The 17,323-nt window shown below is 33.6% G+C and overlaps 1 protein-coding gene across 4 annotated transcripts in view; it reads right to left on the bottom strand.

The window, feature by feature from the left end:
* Positions 1 to 3,188: 3,188 nt before the first annotated feature.
* LOC111631590 (solute carrier family 52, riboflavin transporter, member 3-A-like) overlaps positions 3,189 to 17,323 on the bottom strand; it is an 18,886-nt gene continuing 4,751 nt past the window's right edge. Inside the window, exons 2-7 of one of the 4 annotated variants that reach the window (XM_023375857.1) lie at positions 12,721 to 12,909; positions 12,298 to 12,513; positions 4,715 to 5,496; positions 4,440 to 4,640; positions 3,586 to 3,816; positions 3,189 to 3,518 (exon numbers count right to left, since the gene is read on the bottom strand). In XM_023375857.1, coding sequence (XP_023231625.1) covers positions 3,318 to 3,518; positions 3,586 to 3,816; positions 4,440 to 4,640; positions 4,715 to 5,404 — 1,323 coding nt within the window. In that variant the 5' untranslated portion in view covers positions 5,405 to 5,496; positions 12,298 to 12,513; positions 12,721 to 12,909 and the 3' untranslated portion in view covers positions 3,189 to 3,317. Of the gene's footprint in view, positions 3,519 to 3,585; positions 3,817 to 4,439; positions 4,641 to 4,714; positions 5,497 to 10,785; positions 10,964 to 12,297; positions 12,514 to 12,720; positions 12,910 to 17,323 lie in introns of all 4 variants that reach the window. The other 3 variants (XM_023375858.1, XM_023375859.1, XM_023375860.1) reach the window with 3 other exon arrangements.

Here is a 17,323-nt window from a genome sequence, read left to right as displayed (position 1 = left end):
CGTTATCTCATAATTCTGTCCGAATCTCAACCAAATTTGATACACTTACCGTTCCGAATATGCGGTTTCGATTTTCGAAAAATACATTTACCTGTTACAATGAAATTTGGCGCTGTATGTTAGACACTACACGCAATAACTTAAATCCAGCTTTAGGGCAGCTAGATCGAGAACATTGCCTCGATAAACGAGGCTCATTAAGCAGCCCCATAACCAAAAGTCACGGAGATTCAGATCAGGCAATCGTTGGAAATAATCGGCTTTTTCTGTCTCAATTCTGAACTCTTATCAAGCCAATCGTGGAGTTGTTTTAACTCCTTCGCCCTGTGGGCACTAAGAGGGCTTGTTTTAGCAAGCCCTATTACAAATGTTATCTTGCGTAAGGGTTAATAGCACCGAGTGACCAATCTAACATTTTAAAAATTTCCTTTCTCTACTGTACACAATTTAAAGAATTTTCAAAATGTGTTAGATTGAGTACACAGTGTGATAAACCCTAACATAAGATAACATTTGCAGTTATGTAAATCAAATACTATAATAAAATATAATAGAAGGGTTAGAAGTACGAAATAATCTAATAATCTTCATCTTGAGCCTGGCGTTGCCCGGGGGATCATGTTAGTTGAGGCGGAGCCTTAGTGAAGCCAGTTAGCTTCTATGTGGCTTACAGAATTGTGTTCGTTCTCAAAATCTGTTCGATCGATTTTGATTAAACCTTGCCATTTTACATTAATTTGGATGAGAAATCCAAAATGTAATAATAATAATAATAATAATACAGTAATACCTCGACTTACGCTACCCGACTTACGCGAACTCGGAGTTACGCGATTTTCAAATATCGCCGATTCGTCTTTTGTTTGAGCGGCACGCAACTCTTGATTACTCACTTTCCCCACACTATTGTTCAGCTTACATGTTCGGACGTATCACGCGGAATCGACACATAGCTACAATTTATGTTGTGTTATTTATTTCTGTATTTGTTATATCTATGGAGACTTGAAAGACTCTATGTGGTGATTTCTTGTAACCATGAACGAATCAAAAGACGAGATAAGACTAACGAGAACATTTATTAGTTTACATACATCCGACTTAGATTTTACACAAATTGCAAAATTATACCCCGACTTACGCGGTTATCGCTCGGTTCCACCTATCGCGTAAGTTCGGGGTATTACTGTAATAATAATGGGAATCCGTCACTCAGTTTTCGAGATATAGCACGGGCGCGCGCGACAAAACGATATCGCACGAATCGCGCGACTTTGTCGTGCGATGTTCCACGGTCGCTAGTACCGTATGGGCTTATGGAATTGAGTTCGTTATTTTATGGGCTTAAAGAATTGAGTTAGTTCTCAAAATTTAATAGGCCGATTTTGATAAAACTTTGCCATTTTCCATTAATTGCGATGAGAAATCGAAAAATGTTGTGAGTCCATTTAAATGTAAAAAATAGGAGTCCATGACTTCGTTTTTGATATACAGAAGTATTAAAGTGACAATGATTGTGCTGTCTGAAGTGACTGAGCACGCCTAACGGAATTTAGGCCTAGGAGTCAAAAATAAAAACAGCATTGTGAGCGTCTAATTAAAGTGGCTAGCAGATGAACTCTTCTGATGGAGCATACCTCTTCTGTGTCTAACAAGTGCAGGAATCGCTTCTTTCTTTCCGGCTTTCCACCTCAATTCTATCGGAATACGACAAAGTCGCGCGTTGTCCTAGTTATCAATAATTGAATATAACACCGTATATACAGATAATATATATATTGTTCATTCATTATGTCTGAACTTATATTTTTATCATTCTTCGCACATTTCAATAGTTCTACATCATTCTATACGTTTTCAGAAAATTGTACGGAACTGCTTTTAAAAGTGATGCTTATAAACAATTCTGTTTTGTTCAATGAAATCCAATGCCGATTACAGCGCTTCCCGCCGTGGGTAAAAATAGAAGTTTGTAGCAAAATGAAACTTTTCATTATTGGAAGAAATTATTAGTCTATTGTCAACAAAATCCTATTTGCGTTCAGAAATTAATTGAATGTTCTTGTGTCTCTTTTTAAATGTTCCAAATGACTTAATTTTTTAACATAAATGGTCTTTTGTCAGAGTTTCTCTAATTCTTCCCCCGTCTTCGGACGTCAAACAAAATTTGACTGTTCTTAAACCTTTATCATCTTATGAATGATAGATACCATAAGTAGAAACGAAACATACAAGAAATTTTGAAGTAAATGTAATAAAATGTATAAAATGTAATGAAATAAATGGACATCCACTGAAGCTCAACCACTCTCCTTGTCCAACTTTGTCCGAATAGTCGTAACCCCCTCCCTCACTTCCAGTGTGGTCATCATTTATGGACAGTCCCTTTTATGTAGGACGTAGGACATCTATTGTAATTGTAGGACAAGTGGCAACTTTAATTATTAATTTTATGAAATATATTTATTATATATATTAGTTACAATTTATCAAGTACAGTATCTCAAAATCCTCTGTCAATAAAAGTGCAATAAAGAAATAACGTTCTCATTCTACTAAAAAGGAAACATAAGTTACTAAGTGCAATTCTTCCACAACTATGAAAAGGCCAAACAATGTAATGTAATCAATGTAATGTAATCTTCAGCACTTACAAGTTAGACAAAGTTCTCAATCAAATGCAGATCATACGCAATTGACAATGTATGTTAATATAATTTAATAATTTCTTAATAAATGTAACACTCATTTATGAAATATATCAATATATTAGTTTGTGTGCTATTACGTTTTTTATACTTACCCCAAATTTTTTCAATTACTCGCAGTTGATATGAATTATTTCTTTCTTCGTGTACAGTAAATGAAATGTACTATTCACATTTTACCTATTAAAATGTAAAATATGTATTACTATTTTACGACTTTCATGAAAATTAAATTTCATGTAAGATGAGCTTGTAAACTACTCATATAATTATTTTAAAAATCTATTTTATACGACTGTGAGTGTTTAAAAAAACGAAAAGTTATTATAGTCCCTTGTCCCAGGCTCGTAGGTCCTGATCTAATGGGAAATCCGCCACTGAATTCAGGAATTGTCAAAACGTCGAAAAATGCAAAGAAGGAGGATCAAAATTTGACCGATCACGATACTTTCCTTATGCTGTATTCTAAAACAATCGAGAAAGTAATTAAATAATTTTTATTTAAATTTTGAGTTATAGACTACAATAAAGTATTTTTAAAAGTAGTTTTAAACTACATAGAGAGTACACTACTCATACAGCTGAATATCCCATTCTTTATATAGATTTTTAAATAGCACAGTTTTCTTCATCCTGGAATACATTTGCAACGTTGACCAACAAAAACATAAGAACAGCGCCAACAGCAGCTCCTATTTGTGTCACAGCTCCATACCAAAACAGTGCATTGTTTCCTCCGTTTCTCATCAGAAGAGCGATCATAGTCTTCACATATGAAAATATACCAATAAACAACACCCAACTACACACCTAAAAACATAAATATTTTAAATTATCTTCGTTAATGGTCTATAATTCAATTAATTAATATATTTACAATTATTATAGAGCCCGAGTTGGTATTCACTAGAGGAGGCAGCGGACTCATTATGGCTGTCGTCAGCAAATAAATAGATATAACAGTGGATATAGCCGACAATATGGAGATTTTCGTAATGCTTTTTGTTTCCACAAATAAAGCCAAAAGACACGATAAAGGGTAAGCCAATCCAGAAAGCGTCACCGAAAGATGATATTCTTGGGTCCCGTATGGAAGACAAGAATATGGCTACAAAATACAGTTTTCTTACGTTTTATACTATAATTTGTATAAAATTGCAGTAAAATTCTTATAAAATTGAAAGCATATTGTACAGGGTAAGCAAAAGTCTGGAAACATCTATTTATCTCGAACAATTTTATCAAAATTTTCCTCTATGTTCCAAGATAATCGGGTAGGAGCTCTACTTTTTGATGAGGGCGCTGTTTGTATCCGCCATCTTAAATGCAACTCACAATTTTCAAATTGATCATGTTATATATCAGTTTACCCTAAAATTCACACAGAAAGACAATGAAAGCACCAGTTTTGTCTCAACTTTAGCATGTAAACACTTTGTGGATACTTTGCATGTGAATAGCTAGTAAACTAATAAAATTGGCGCAAAACTGGTGCTTTCATTGTCATTCTGTGTAAATTTTAGGCTTTAATTGATATATGACATAACCCTTTTCTTATTTGAAAATTGTGAGCTGCATTCAAGACGACGACCCTGAACACCATCCTCATCAAAAATAAAGGTTTCCGCTCAATTATTATCTCGGCATCTAGGAAGTCAATTTTATCAACATTGTTCTAGATATAAGGGTGTTTCCATACTTGCCATATTATATTTCTTATTACATAAATACCTGAATTGCTGGAAAGATACCAAACGTTGTCAATGAAGCAAGAGCTTCTAAAAATAATAAATATATATACAAGCTTTTAGAGATTGAACATTCTTCGTGTTTAATTGTGTTGACTTTCTGAGATCTTAGTTCTTCGGCCTCATCGAGCTCGAAATTTTCTTTGAAATCGTCGCACGTTTTCAATTCCGTTTTTGATAAAATCTACAAAAGCTTGTAAAACTCTTAAAATTTTGATTTCAGAAATATATAATAATTAGGAAACAATATAAATTTACCATTTTGCTCTTGCAGACAGGTAAATAGTTTAGTAAACAGAAGGAAATCCAACTTAGCATCACCATGGCAAGTAAAATTGCAAAAAATACTTCGGGTGGAAATCGTGGTTCTTCTATGAAAAGTTTCGGCTCGATAATTGTTTGATTATTACGTACTGAGGTGACGTTAATGCACTTTAGTTCTTCTACGTCTTGGATCAATGCTACTATACTCGGCAGAAATCCACTGATACCTTCTCCAATTAAGTAGGGTGTCATATAAATGGACGGAAACCGTGCCATGTAAGGAACAAAGACTATAGAAGATGCACAATCAACGATAGCTAATCCAAACGATAGGATAAACAGAGATATACTGTGATTATATACAGTCATATGCCAAAAAGGGATGAGCAAGATGCACGATAGAGCCCCTATGAGCATTTGTGCATGCGTTCCTGTAACTTCGTTGAAATAACGTGGCCAATATTTCTTTCCAATTCCATAAATGATACAAGAAACGTTGGCAAATTGTAACACTAAAGCTAGACGCGAAGCCAAACTCCAACCTTCTGGTAATTTTGGTGTTAGTACGGGAAGTTCTACCCATAATCCGGTCATGGCAATCCACGATCCGATACCATAAAAAAGAGATAGCGTATCGATTAAGTAGCTTCGGTTTAAATCGTACGATAAGAATCGTTTACCCATAATTGAAAGAATTTACAAAAAATTTATTTTACGTTACTTTAAATTCACCACGTAATTTTTTACTCTAAGAGAACTTCAGCACCAAGAGGAAGCTGTAAATAAACAAATAATAACAAAGTATGAAATGTTGAGGTAAATACAGGAAATCTAATTAAATATTAGCCTATGCGATAAATCGAATTTATAATTAAAATATGCGTATCAAATTTTAATTTTAAGGCATTTCAAATAAACCAGTGCCATATCAACGACTAACTATTTCATATCGTAACCTACCAATTGATGTCCTAAAGTTATAACTAGAGCCAAAAGTTTTCGCCAGTTTTTGGGCCTAAAATCGCCAAAAAAAATCGCCAGTTATTTATTTCAAAAACGAGTTAAAACGAATTACACTTATATATTTCAAGTAATCCTCGCTTAAACTATGACATTGATCGCTCAATATCGATGAATATAATGAGAACCAACGCTCAATGTCGACTGCAACTAAAGAAGCGTATTCGCTATTAACTTTATCACTTAAATTCATATCAAAAGACGTAAATTTGATAAGATCAGGATTGCTTGACAAAACTTTTTCTAATTTTTTAGAAAATATAAGATAACCAGAAACAATTTCTTTTGCATTTTCAATTAATTTGGCTTGTTTAGCTACACCAAGTCCTTGCTCTTCCAGTGATGATATAATATTTGATAGCTTGACAAGATTATGGAGATCAAATAATTCTTCCTTGAAGTTAACTTTTTTCTCTTGCAATAGTTTCACCAAAACATTTCTAGCATTTGAATGAGATTTTTGTTTATAGTTCAAAATGAAGCGCTCAACAGTATCAAAATTATCGACATAGTATTTTGCAGCGTTTAACCAAGACCCCCAGCGAGTGGTAATTGGTTCTGGAGGAAGATTACTAACTCCAGCTGCATTCTTAAAATAATTTTGTCTTTTTCTTGACTTCACAAAAAACGTCTTCATTTCTAATATAAGCGAATTTGTTCATTTGTACTCATTCTGAACCCTAAATGCAACGTTATGTAAGGCGTGAGCGAGACATGTGACGTGATGTACATTTGGAAAAATCAATGAATTTTTCTTAATCTCACTTACTGCCTTCATCATGTATTTTGCTCGATCTGCCACTATTAACTTCAGTTTTGAATATTTTAAATCATTTGGCCACACTTTTCTAGACACGTTGAGTATACATTCTTGTATTATAATGTTGTCAACTGTTGAGTGAAATGTCACATTAATTAACATTGATTTTGCTTTCTCGCCATTCAATTTTCCTACAAGCACGTTGACCACTTTACGTTGCACTTTGTCACTAGTTTCGTCAACAATGAATAGACATCATGTCCACTAATTTCATCCTTAATTTTTTCTGTTATTGAGTTGAAAATAGTTTTTTATGTGAGGCTCCGGACATAGCCCCCCAAAACGAAAGATATAAAAAAATTAAGTTCAATCGTCAAGAAAGCAAATTATATAAGTGTCGAATCGGCGACACCGAACTTTGACGTCGACGCTCATACAGAATAACGGGAAAAACCAAATTTTAGATATAAAAAGAAGAAAATTTAAAATATTAAAAGTTAAGACGCAGTTTGGAAAGTAAAACGAAACTAGAAAAAATATCAAAATGAGCGTAGGTGTCGTAGTCAACAATTAAACGCGATCAGAGTCAAAAAGATGGTGTCCGATAAACCATCTCCAGCCGACCTTTCTCGCGAAGTTTACGAAGCTCCATTTACACCTGGAGACAAGTGGAAGACAAATTAGAAGACGATGATGTAAGGCCTGTCCAATTAGCAAAAAGCCAAAAAGCCAACATCGAAAAAAGGATAAAAGCACCAATTCCAAGGACAACGAAGCTTCCACTAATACTTCCACTAGACTTATGTTGTGTTCGTGTATCTCCGTTTTTTTTTTTGTGCATCCTTTCATCTTTTGTGCATCGACTTTCGAGACTTCGAACTTTTTGCTCAACACTGTCCAGGGGCCCCTACGATGCTGGACCAGATCGCCGCCGAAAATCCCTACGACGCAAGCGGATCGCCGTCGAAAATTTCTACAACACAGGACCAGATCGCATCTATCTAAGAACCTTCCCAACGGAAAAATTTATGTAAGCAATTTCGTCCAGAATAAATGGTTTGCCTCTGTAAAACACTTGTCTTTTGCTGCCTATAAAAACCGCCACCCACATACGCGTAGATAACCTTAGACCATCCCGACGGTAGGGAATAAAATTCCCCCCAATCGGCGTTCTTACATTTATAAGCCCGCAGTGCTAAAAAAAAATAAATAACGCAATGAGACTTCAAATAACATTACATTTCAGCTAAATTATGAGCACAGTCGCGAACAGCAGCATCAATTTCAATAAAATAAACGTTTCATTAAAAAACTAATTACGATAAAAAAAATACCTGAAACACTTTTGATCGGCTTCTTCATATATTTTTCGAGAAACAATCTCAGTTTTTTGTTATTTAATTTTTCAAGCGAAATATCTGCACTGGTGAGTGCTTCAACCATTTCTTTATCAAAATCGCTTCCATTTTCAAACAACAGTGTTTGTGACTGTAGCGTGTTATGTTTCTTGTGTTTTGCACTGTTGAGATGTTCCGAAAGTCGTTTCTTAATTGTTTCACGTCCATAGTTGACGAGTGTAAAGCACTCAACACAGAGAATTGTTTTTTTGGTACGGCGAAATATATTGCCACCTAATTCCTTAATCACGGAATCAATTTTAAACTCAATTGGCTGTTTTCTAGACATTTTTGCACAAAGCACATGGGAAACTGTCGATTTCGCCACCTATCGCCAAATTCGCCAGTTAAGGTGAAAATCGCTGATTTTTGCCAAAAAAACTTAGTGATATTGAGACTAGATTTTCAAATTAGTACTAATTGAAAGATGTTCATTCCAGGCTGAGAAATTCGCCAAAAGCGAACATTTTCGGCTCTAGTTATAACATATTTCTCTTGGTAATGAAAAAGAATTGTAAACTTTTTTTTAATATTTGGAACTTAACCCTAATTTTTGTATTAGTCCTTCGTTTCGTGTAGCAGGGATTCGCACTAGGGTTTCTCATTTCTCGGTCCTTTGCTTGTCCCGAGATTCCGGAATAAAAGTGAACTGTTTCCTGGGATAGAATTAATTATTTTTATGATATATTACCTTCGAATTTCGTAGAAATTTTCACAAATAGAAAAAATTTATTAAAGTTTGCTGGAAACTGCATACAACAACAAAAACAAAATGCTTTGAATTGAGTTGAAATTTTAAAAAAATGAACTTAGATCAAACTTCTAACTTAAAAGATAATTTTTGTTTTTTAAATAAAACATAATACAAAATATTATGTAAATTTTCATAACAAGATTTTAAAAAGCAAAGACGGTCAATACTCCAATCAGTCGATCTGGTTCTTATTTAACTAATGAAAAGTCCTGCTACCAAGAATGCCCTTTCCGATTCAATTTATGTGAGTGGAATCGTCTTTAATGCATTTACGAGAGACGGATGTTTTGTTTTTTTAACCTGTAGCCTGGAAGATTTCTAGTTCGTTTTCAAGATTGTAGTACTTTGTGAACTTAAGACTACGTGTTCTGTTGCATAACCGGCTCGTAACCAGCCCCTTGGATGGGCCACAGGGTAAAGAAGGGATGGGCATTCTCGACGACAAAAATAAATCCCGGATCAAGGAGGGAGAGAGGGAGATCGCACATGCTCAATAGAAGAAGCAGGACTTTTTTGGAAGAAAGAAAGAGAGAGAAGACGTGTAGACGAGAGAGTCGCGAGTTTGTTTCTTTTTGTGTGTTGTTTTAGTGTCTATAGTATTATAATAAAAGGAGAGAGAAGTGATCAGAAAGACTAAAATACACTTTCTTTAAGTTCCTTGCATTGAAGTCATATAGTATGTGTGATTTATTTCTTTGAAGTTTCCTTTTGTTTTGTTCCTGCACGGGAATACTCGATCGAGTACTTCCCTACAACTTCTTTTGCTCTCTAGTATTTTTGATCTGTCTACCTCGGCTGCCTTAATAGAAACATCAAGCTTATAGCTCGATAATTCGGCAGTTCGTTCGTCTTTAATAATCAGGTTTATGAAGAAAAACTTCATACGTGCAGACTTCGTACTCGTTTGTATTCTTGCCCAATTTGCATAACCTGGCGTTACGCAGTTATTGAAGCTACCGGGCATAGTTAAAAATTAAGATAGCATAAGCACAATTATTCCAGATATTACAGGTTCTGAGAAGTAAAGAATTTTCAGAGTCCTGCCACAAATAAGCTACGTATTGATTATTGACCATTTGTGACTTGCCATAACGAGCAAAAATTTAAAAAAACTAATAAGTAGGTTTAAAATTAATAGAGAGGTTGAGGCCGAAGTTTTAAACGCGGAAACGTGTACGTCGGACGTTCAGCGCCGCTTTCCTGTAAGCCTAGAAGTTTGACAATAGTGTTTGGAATGTTGAGCATGATTCCACTGACTATCCAAACACCATTGTCAAACTACTAGGCTTACAGGAAAGCGGCGATGAACGTCCGACGTACACGTTTTCGCGTTTAAAACTTCGGCCTCAACCTCGCTAATAAATACAAATGTATTCTGACAGTTTATGAGTTAATTGTACTTTCTATTTGCAAAACTTCCTCAACATTAATACAAAATAAGAAAAAAGGTGAATTTTTAAGAAATTTGCGGGATTTCCCGGGATGAGAAGAATTTCCCGGGTTAAAAAAACAACCAGAATCCCGTTTGAGAAACCGTAATTCGCACAACACGGCACTTTTACGCAACGTAACTATCGTGTTATACTAGGGATACCTGTACTTAAATATGGGAAAATGGCGCACAACTTCGTCAGAAAGTAGAGATACCAAACAGAAACCGCCTATTTATACTGTTTTTAAAATCAAAATTAGTCAACTGTTTTTTCTAACCAATCACAGCAAAAAATTTAAAATTTTATAAGGTGTAATTTTCAAATTTATTTTCGAAATTGTTTATAGTTAAAATTTGCAGTCAAATCAAAATCAAATTCTATTTTCAAACAATAAATGGGCGAGAAACCAAGAATATCAGTTATAAATCGTTTAACTGTTGATACTGGAATCAAATTAAAATTTAAATGCAGTTTAATTTATAGACTTCTATATAACCTAAATCTTATGATTCGAACTCTTATTCATATCCCATCTCTTCGCATATCTACAAAGTGAACATGTATTTGCATATATATTAGTTATATTACGTCACAACTAAATACGAATCCATTTTTCGTTTAATTAATTGATATTTAATTAATTGAATAGTCGTATAAATTATATTATCAGTTAACTATATTTATATTTCTCACATACTTACCCTACAAGCGTATTTCTATCTGTAGATTCAGAAAGTCACATTAAGTCAATAGAATCTAGTGGTGTACTGTACAGTAGAGCCAGACCTCGACGTAAAGTAAATAAGAGAAATTTTACTCGATTAATGTCAGATTCTTATCAGAACTTGTTAAATAGCAATGTTTTCCAATTTTAAATATCTATGAATATTAAAAAGTAATACATCATGTAACTTCAAAATATCGCTAGTCATGTAATAATGTATAAGTAGGTATCTGGCATATATGTTTACTGTATTATATAAGCTAAAAAAATTACCTACTAAGAAATATAATAATATTTTACACTTGTAAAAATATCATTTGTCAATAGAATCATTTAAACATGAACTTGTCCATAACGGAAAGCCTCCATAAATGGAAAAATATTCAATACCGCGCAATTCCGATTTTCACGGGTTTTTCTGTAAATATAGACTACTAAATTTTTTGTTTAGTTTGAAACAAAGACAATTTCAAACAAAAAATTTTAGTATATTTACAGTAAAACCTGTGTAAATTGGAATCACATATTACACATATTTTTCTATTTGTGGAGGCTTTCCGTTTTATTCGGGTTACGTTTTGGATAGGATTTACTGTACAAATAAACAGTGTGGATAAACAAAAGTAGTGTAAATATACTTTAAATATACTGTATATACTGAGTAATAAAGCTCATTGTGCACCTATCTTGTTTCGTTTGTATCAATAATACCTGTAATGTACAGAGAATTTCTCCATGGGTGGTCTGTCCCGGATGCAACTTTACGCTTTCAACATGCATTTAATGAAAACTGTCTCAAGCAGCATGCATGAGACGATTTTCATTAAATGATGTTCCGTTAAATTCGCTGTTGAGGGATAATTTATTATAAACTTTTACTAGATCTTATTAGGGAAAGTATGGTAAGCGATCAAATTTTGACCCCACCCAAATTTTTAGTTTTATTTTAGTTTAATTAAGTGAAAAACAGTAATAAATATATTAATTCATTAATTTATTTATTTATTACTATTGATATATTTTGCATTTCTCACCGTTTGATACTTCACGAGCCCAATGTTAAATAAAAAAAACCATTACAAAATTTCTATATTATTAAGTATTATAAGAAATCAAAAGGCTTAATTTTTAGATGGAGACGACTTTTGAAAAAGTTATGAATGCCAATAACGAGTCAAATTTTCATTCAGTCCGACTCCATTCAAGATACCTTGTATATCACACAACCCCATCTATCTTCCCACCTCCTCGATCTTTAATCACCAAAATTTAATAGCACATATATATATATATATATATATATATATATATAACTCATATACAGTTATCTCAAGTATAATATGGTAAAAGTGCCGTGTTATGCGAATCTGTGCTATACGAAACAAAGGACTAGTACAAAACATAGGGTTGGGTTCCAGAATTTAGCAAAAGTATGCTATACTTTTTCGCAATTAAGAGAATTGTGTTTATTAAAGCAATCAATAATTACCTAACAATCACAACCAAAAATATTGCACGTTAAAGTTTCTTCTCACTGCTAAACACCGTTAAAAACAAGAACGTTTTTTTTTTTTTTGGCAAAATGTCGTCATATGATCTTTCCTGTTGACCTTAACCTGAAGTATCGGCAACATCTCTATTTTTCTCTATTCCTTTTATAAAATCTGATATTTTCATTTGTTCTAGTTTTCCTAAGAGATCTATACTGGTAAATGCAGGTTTAAGAGAAAATTTAGTACTAGGATAAAATTCGAAAAATATCGAATTATCTTTTTGTGTGCAATAATTAATTAGTAAATTAAATTCGTAAGAGTATTTAAAAATTTAAAATTACAATTACAATAAATTTAACGATAGGCTTTATCACTTTTATTTTGGTAGATTACATTAAAAATTCGCTAAAATTACTCACTTTAATAAGACTTAATTCCAGTTGATTGATGATGTACGATGTTCTTTCTATTAATATATTGCATCAAACTTGTTCAATTGCTAACGTGTCTAATGAATATTCACAAGAGAATCGAGTTTCTGCCAAATTTTATATTCTAATTTTTTCGCAATGATTAAAAATGTTTGCTCGTACGTATACAATTTCCACCTTAAGATTAAATTACAAGGTTTAAATACGTTTTTAATTTATTATAAATTATTTAATGAATTAACAACGTTAAAGACAAATCAACTATTCTAAGTGTTTTGTTGGCTTTTAATGGATTTCTGTACTTTAAAATTATAATATTTTTATAATTTTCAGTGTTATATAAAAAGTTATCAACATAATCATTGTGACCATTCGTAAAGGAAAATGAACATACAATAATCATTTTCCTACTGCTGCATTGTAGTTTAGAAAGGCTTTCTGCTCGAGCTAAACATGGATGCCGCAATCTACTCTTTGAACAAGGGAATAACTTATAGATTGCGTTAATCACGAGGATTTCTTTGTTTTTCTCAATTTGTTTTTCATCAGATTATGATGAAAATATTAAATATATTTACAGAAAATACAAATTTGGAGATCGATTTTCAGAGTGGATTCAATCATCCCTCCGTCCCTTTATATATTCTATCCATAGCATCTTATGGATAAGATGTAGATAAGTTTGCATTTAAAGTGACTTGTACATTTAAGCCTCCCCTTAAAGCAGACAATTTATATTGAATGACAGTTTTTAATACAAACAGATGTCGATTTGTCGTTACTAATTGTTTGCTTCTGAAATTGCTATTAGATCGAGTATATTGTTAAATCGAAGTACCGCAATGTTCAATAAAACTGCATCATCTTAAGAAAACTGGTATTTGCTTGGATTTTCAGACTCATTATATTTATGAGTTGCAACTAAACAGGTATGTTAGGTGAGCTAACTTTAAGAATTGTTGTATCATCCTTCTGAAAAGATATAAAATATGGAGCAGGTATTTTTGCATTCGATGGTTTGTTTAGTATGATGAAGTACTGTACGTACAGTGAATTTAACCCAGAAAAAAGTATGAGGCTGTTGTTTTTAGTAAAGAAAAGTTTTCTACACTTGAAATAGCTTCTCGTGTGTAGTATAATTAGTCAATAATGTGTAGTTTGCTATCTAAGCTCTCCTAAACAGCCTCTACAGTCTATTCCGCCCCAAGACGGAATTTTAAAGCATTTGTAACGTAAACCAATATCCTTCATTCATAGACCTGAAAACTGACTGAAAACAGCATACTGAAGTAAAAATTAGTTCAGTAACTGTGAGGAGGATATTATTTAGAGCAGGACTTAGCCATCATCCCAGAAAGAAGCCCATTCTCACGAAGAAAATAAAAATTAATTTGATTAATGGAATTCGATTGCCTTAATAGTCATGAAAAATAGGATATTTTAGTATCTGAAGAATTTAAAATAAAGCTTAAGAATAGTTTTAAATTACCGAGTCAATAAAAATCTAGAAAAAGTACAAATTCCTAAATATTAATTTGTAACAGAGAAAAAATGGTGTTTTATATATAGGCCTATATATAAGTTATAAATATAATTAACATTTGTCTTCATATTTTACTATTTTTTATTGTTTTCTAATTCATTTTTACTTATGTAATATCTAAATTATCAGATATTAAATTACTTTTCGAACGTACCTTTCAAAATAATGTAAATTCATGTAGTTCATAACATGAAAACAAATTGATTTCCCATGGATGAGGAAGTGGAAGTAAGATTTTGATTTGAAAAATAAATGACTATTTTTAAATGTGTGATAAACGTTTTGATATCATTTTTATTTAAACAACATTTATCAGAGATTAAGATAAAATATAATTCAAATTGATTATTTACCTATCAGATAAACACAGATTAGTTTATTATTATTATTTTGCTATGTATCATGCAAGTCAAATTTCATCCATGCATAATTAAGATGAAAGACTGAAACTTTGAGGACATACCTAAATCCGATAACAATGCATTTTAATGATGTTTTGGGATGGTCCCATCCTCACCATTATTCCCTAATCCAAAATCTCCATTCCCCATTCCAATTTAAAACCCTCATCGTTTCCACCCCAAATGTAGAATTTAATCATGATGTGTCTCTGTGTGTAAATGCACTGTAGTGATGTATATGATAGGGGTCTCATCCTCAGCATTTCCCTTCCCCAATCTCAAAGAATATGACCAATAAAAGCCTATTTTAATTTTTTAAAGTATATTAAAGTTATTGTGATAATTATGACTAATATTCTTTCATTAAAAAGAATGTTTCTTAAGAAAATATGCTAATTTACATCAGAAATGTGATTTTTTTGTTGTTGTTGTTCGATTATAGCATGAACTAAAAATTTTAAAGTTTTTCTGAGAAAATGCTTTTTTTTATTAAAGAGATAAAAAGTCCACTTTGACTATTAATGAAAGCTTTTACATACAGTATACATATATATAAATACATACATGTACAGTACATACGTACCGTGGTTTCTTGCTATTAGCGAGGCTGAGACCGAAGTTTTAAACGCGAAAACGTGTACGTCGGACGTTCAGCGCCGCTTTCCTGTAAGCCTAGAAGTTTGACAATTGTGTTTGGATAGTCAGTGGAATCATGCTCGACATTCCAAATATCATTGTCAAACTTCTAGGCTTACAGGAAAGCGGCGCTGAACGTCCGACACGTTTTCGCGTTTAAAACTTCAGCCTCAACCTCGCTATTGACTCAAGTTAAAATATTGTTTCCTTCACTTCATCTTGAGAAAAAGAGGCAGAAAGTTGTTAGGTTGAGGAGGAATTATCAGAGAGAGGCTGACTTAATTTTGAAGGAAGTTAAATACGAGGAATATCGGTTGGAATATAGTGATTATAGAAAGGAGATTTGTCAAGCTAAGAAACAAAGTTGGAGGAATTATGTAGAGGCTCAGTCCAATAGGGACACATGGGGAGTCCCATATAAGATAGTTCGGGAGAAGATTGCTATGCGTGACATGTTGTATACGGTGAGGTTGGGATCTGATTATACGGTAGATTGGAGGGCTTCAGTTCAGGAACTTTTTAGTTCTTTGTTTCCAGATGATTTAGTTGAGGGTGATTCTGAGGAACAACGGGAGATTCGTTTACAAAATATGAAATAGGAAGTGAATGATTTTTCTCCGCCCTTTACTATGGAGGAGTTAGGGCAGTTAGTTACTAGGTTAAAAGGCAGAAAATCTCCAGGTTTTGATAATGTTACATATACTGTAGTTAAACAGGCTTTTTCCTGTATAGCAAAGACCTTTAGCGACTCTATAATTATTGTTTATTTTTTGGTGTATTTCCTGATAGATGGAAAATTGCTCGAGTGGTTATACTACTCAAAGATAAAGATAGGGAAAAATCAGATTCTAAGTCGTATCGGCCAATTTGTCTTCTGTCTATATTGGGAAAGATATATGAACAATTTTTGAAGTTAAGGCTTCAATTAGTTTTTAGAAACTATATAGATATCTGGCAATTTGGTTTTCGTCAGAATAGGTCCACTACTAAGGCTCTCCGTCAGTTATGGGAATGGACTAGAGAATCCTCATGTAAGTGTGATGGGCATTTTTATAGATATATCAGGTGCATTTGATAACATTTGGTGGCCTGCCGTGTTGCGAGCTCTCAGGGAGAATAATTGCCCAGTGGATATTTATCGTGTTATGAATAATTATTTTTCAAAAAGGGTGGTTAGGTATGTTTATGGGTCGGAGTTTATAGAAAAAGTTGTTAGTAAGGGATATCCTCAGGGCTCGGTGTTGGGCCCTGAGATTTGGAACATAGTGTTCAACTCTGTCTTGATTAGGCTCCGTAGACATGGCTTTCGTTTCATAGCTTATGCAGTTGATCTTGTGGTGTTGGTGGAAGGTAATAGTCGTGCGGTATTGGAAGACGTTGGTTCGAGAGTTCTAGGGTTGCTCATGTATTGGTTAGCAGAAATTAAGTTGCAAATCGCACCTTCAAAGACGGTGATTTTGCTTTTGAGGGGTGTCCTCAGCCCGGATCGCCCCCCCCCAGTGTGCGAGCGGGCAATGTTAAGATTAGGATGGTGGACTCATACCGTTACCTGGGAATAAAGCTAGGTGCGGGATTGAGCATTACCAATCACATAGATTATATTTCTAAGAAATCTGTTGCTCAGCGAGGAAGACTTCAGGGGCTGTGCGGCTCGATGTGGGGGCTGCGGCTTCCCGCATTGAGGTGTGAGGGACGAACAGACCAACAATAAAGTGTTATTTTAAATTTTAAGTATTGGAAACTTTAATCGGTTAAATTCGAACGTTTTAGCGAGTTAGGCTAAAGGCCATAAAAATTATTTCCCACGGGGTTTGTTCCTTGTTGAGTCGGATCAAGTTAGTCAGGGATGTGTCACCAGGAACTTTGAATGGAAAAGACATATTGGACGGGCGACCGTTAAAGGCCATCACCTGACCTCATGGAAAAAACCCAAGAGGAATGAAAAAGGAAAAAAGAAAAACCGACCCCGAAGTCAGTCGTCATCCGAAGTCCCTCTACAAAAGTCGTCATC

Source organism: Centruroides sculpturatus, unplaced genomic scaffold, assembly GCF_000671375.1.
Source record: "Centruroides sculpturatus isolate CEXI.00-Female unplaced genomic scaffold, Cexi_2.0 scaffold504, whole genome shotgun sequence".
In the NCBI taxonomy this organism is placed as follows: Eukaryota; Metazoa; Arthropoda; class Arachnida; order Scorpiones; family Buthidae; genus Centruroides; species Centruroides sculpturatus.
This window is presented reverse-complemented; position numbering and strand designations above follow the sequence as displayed.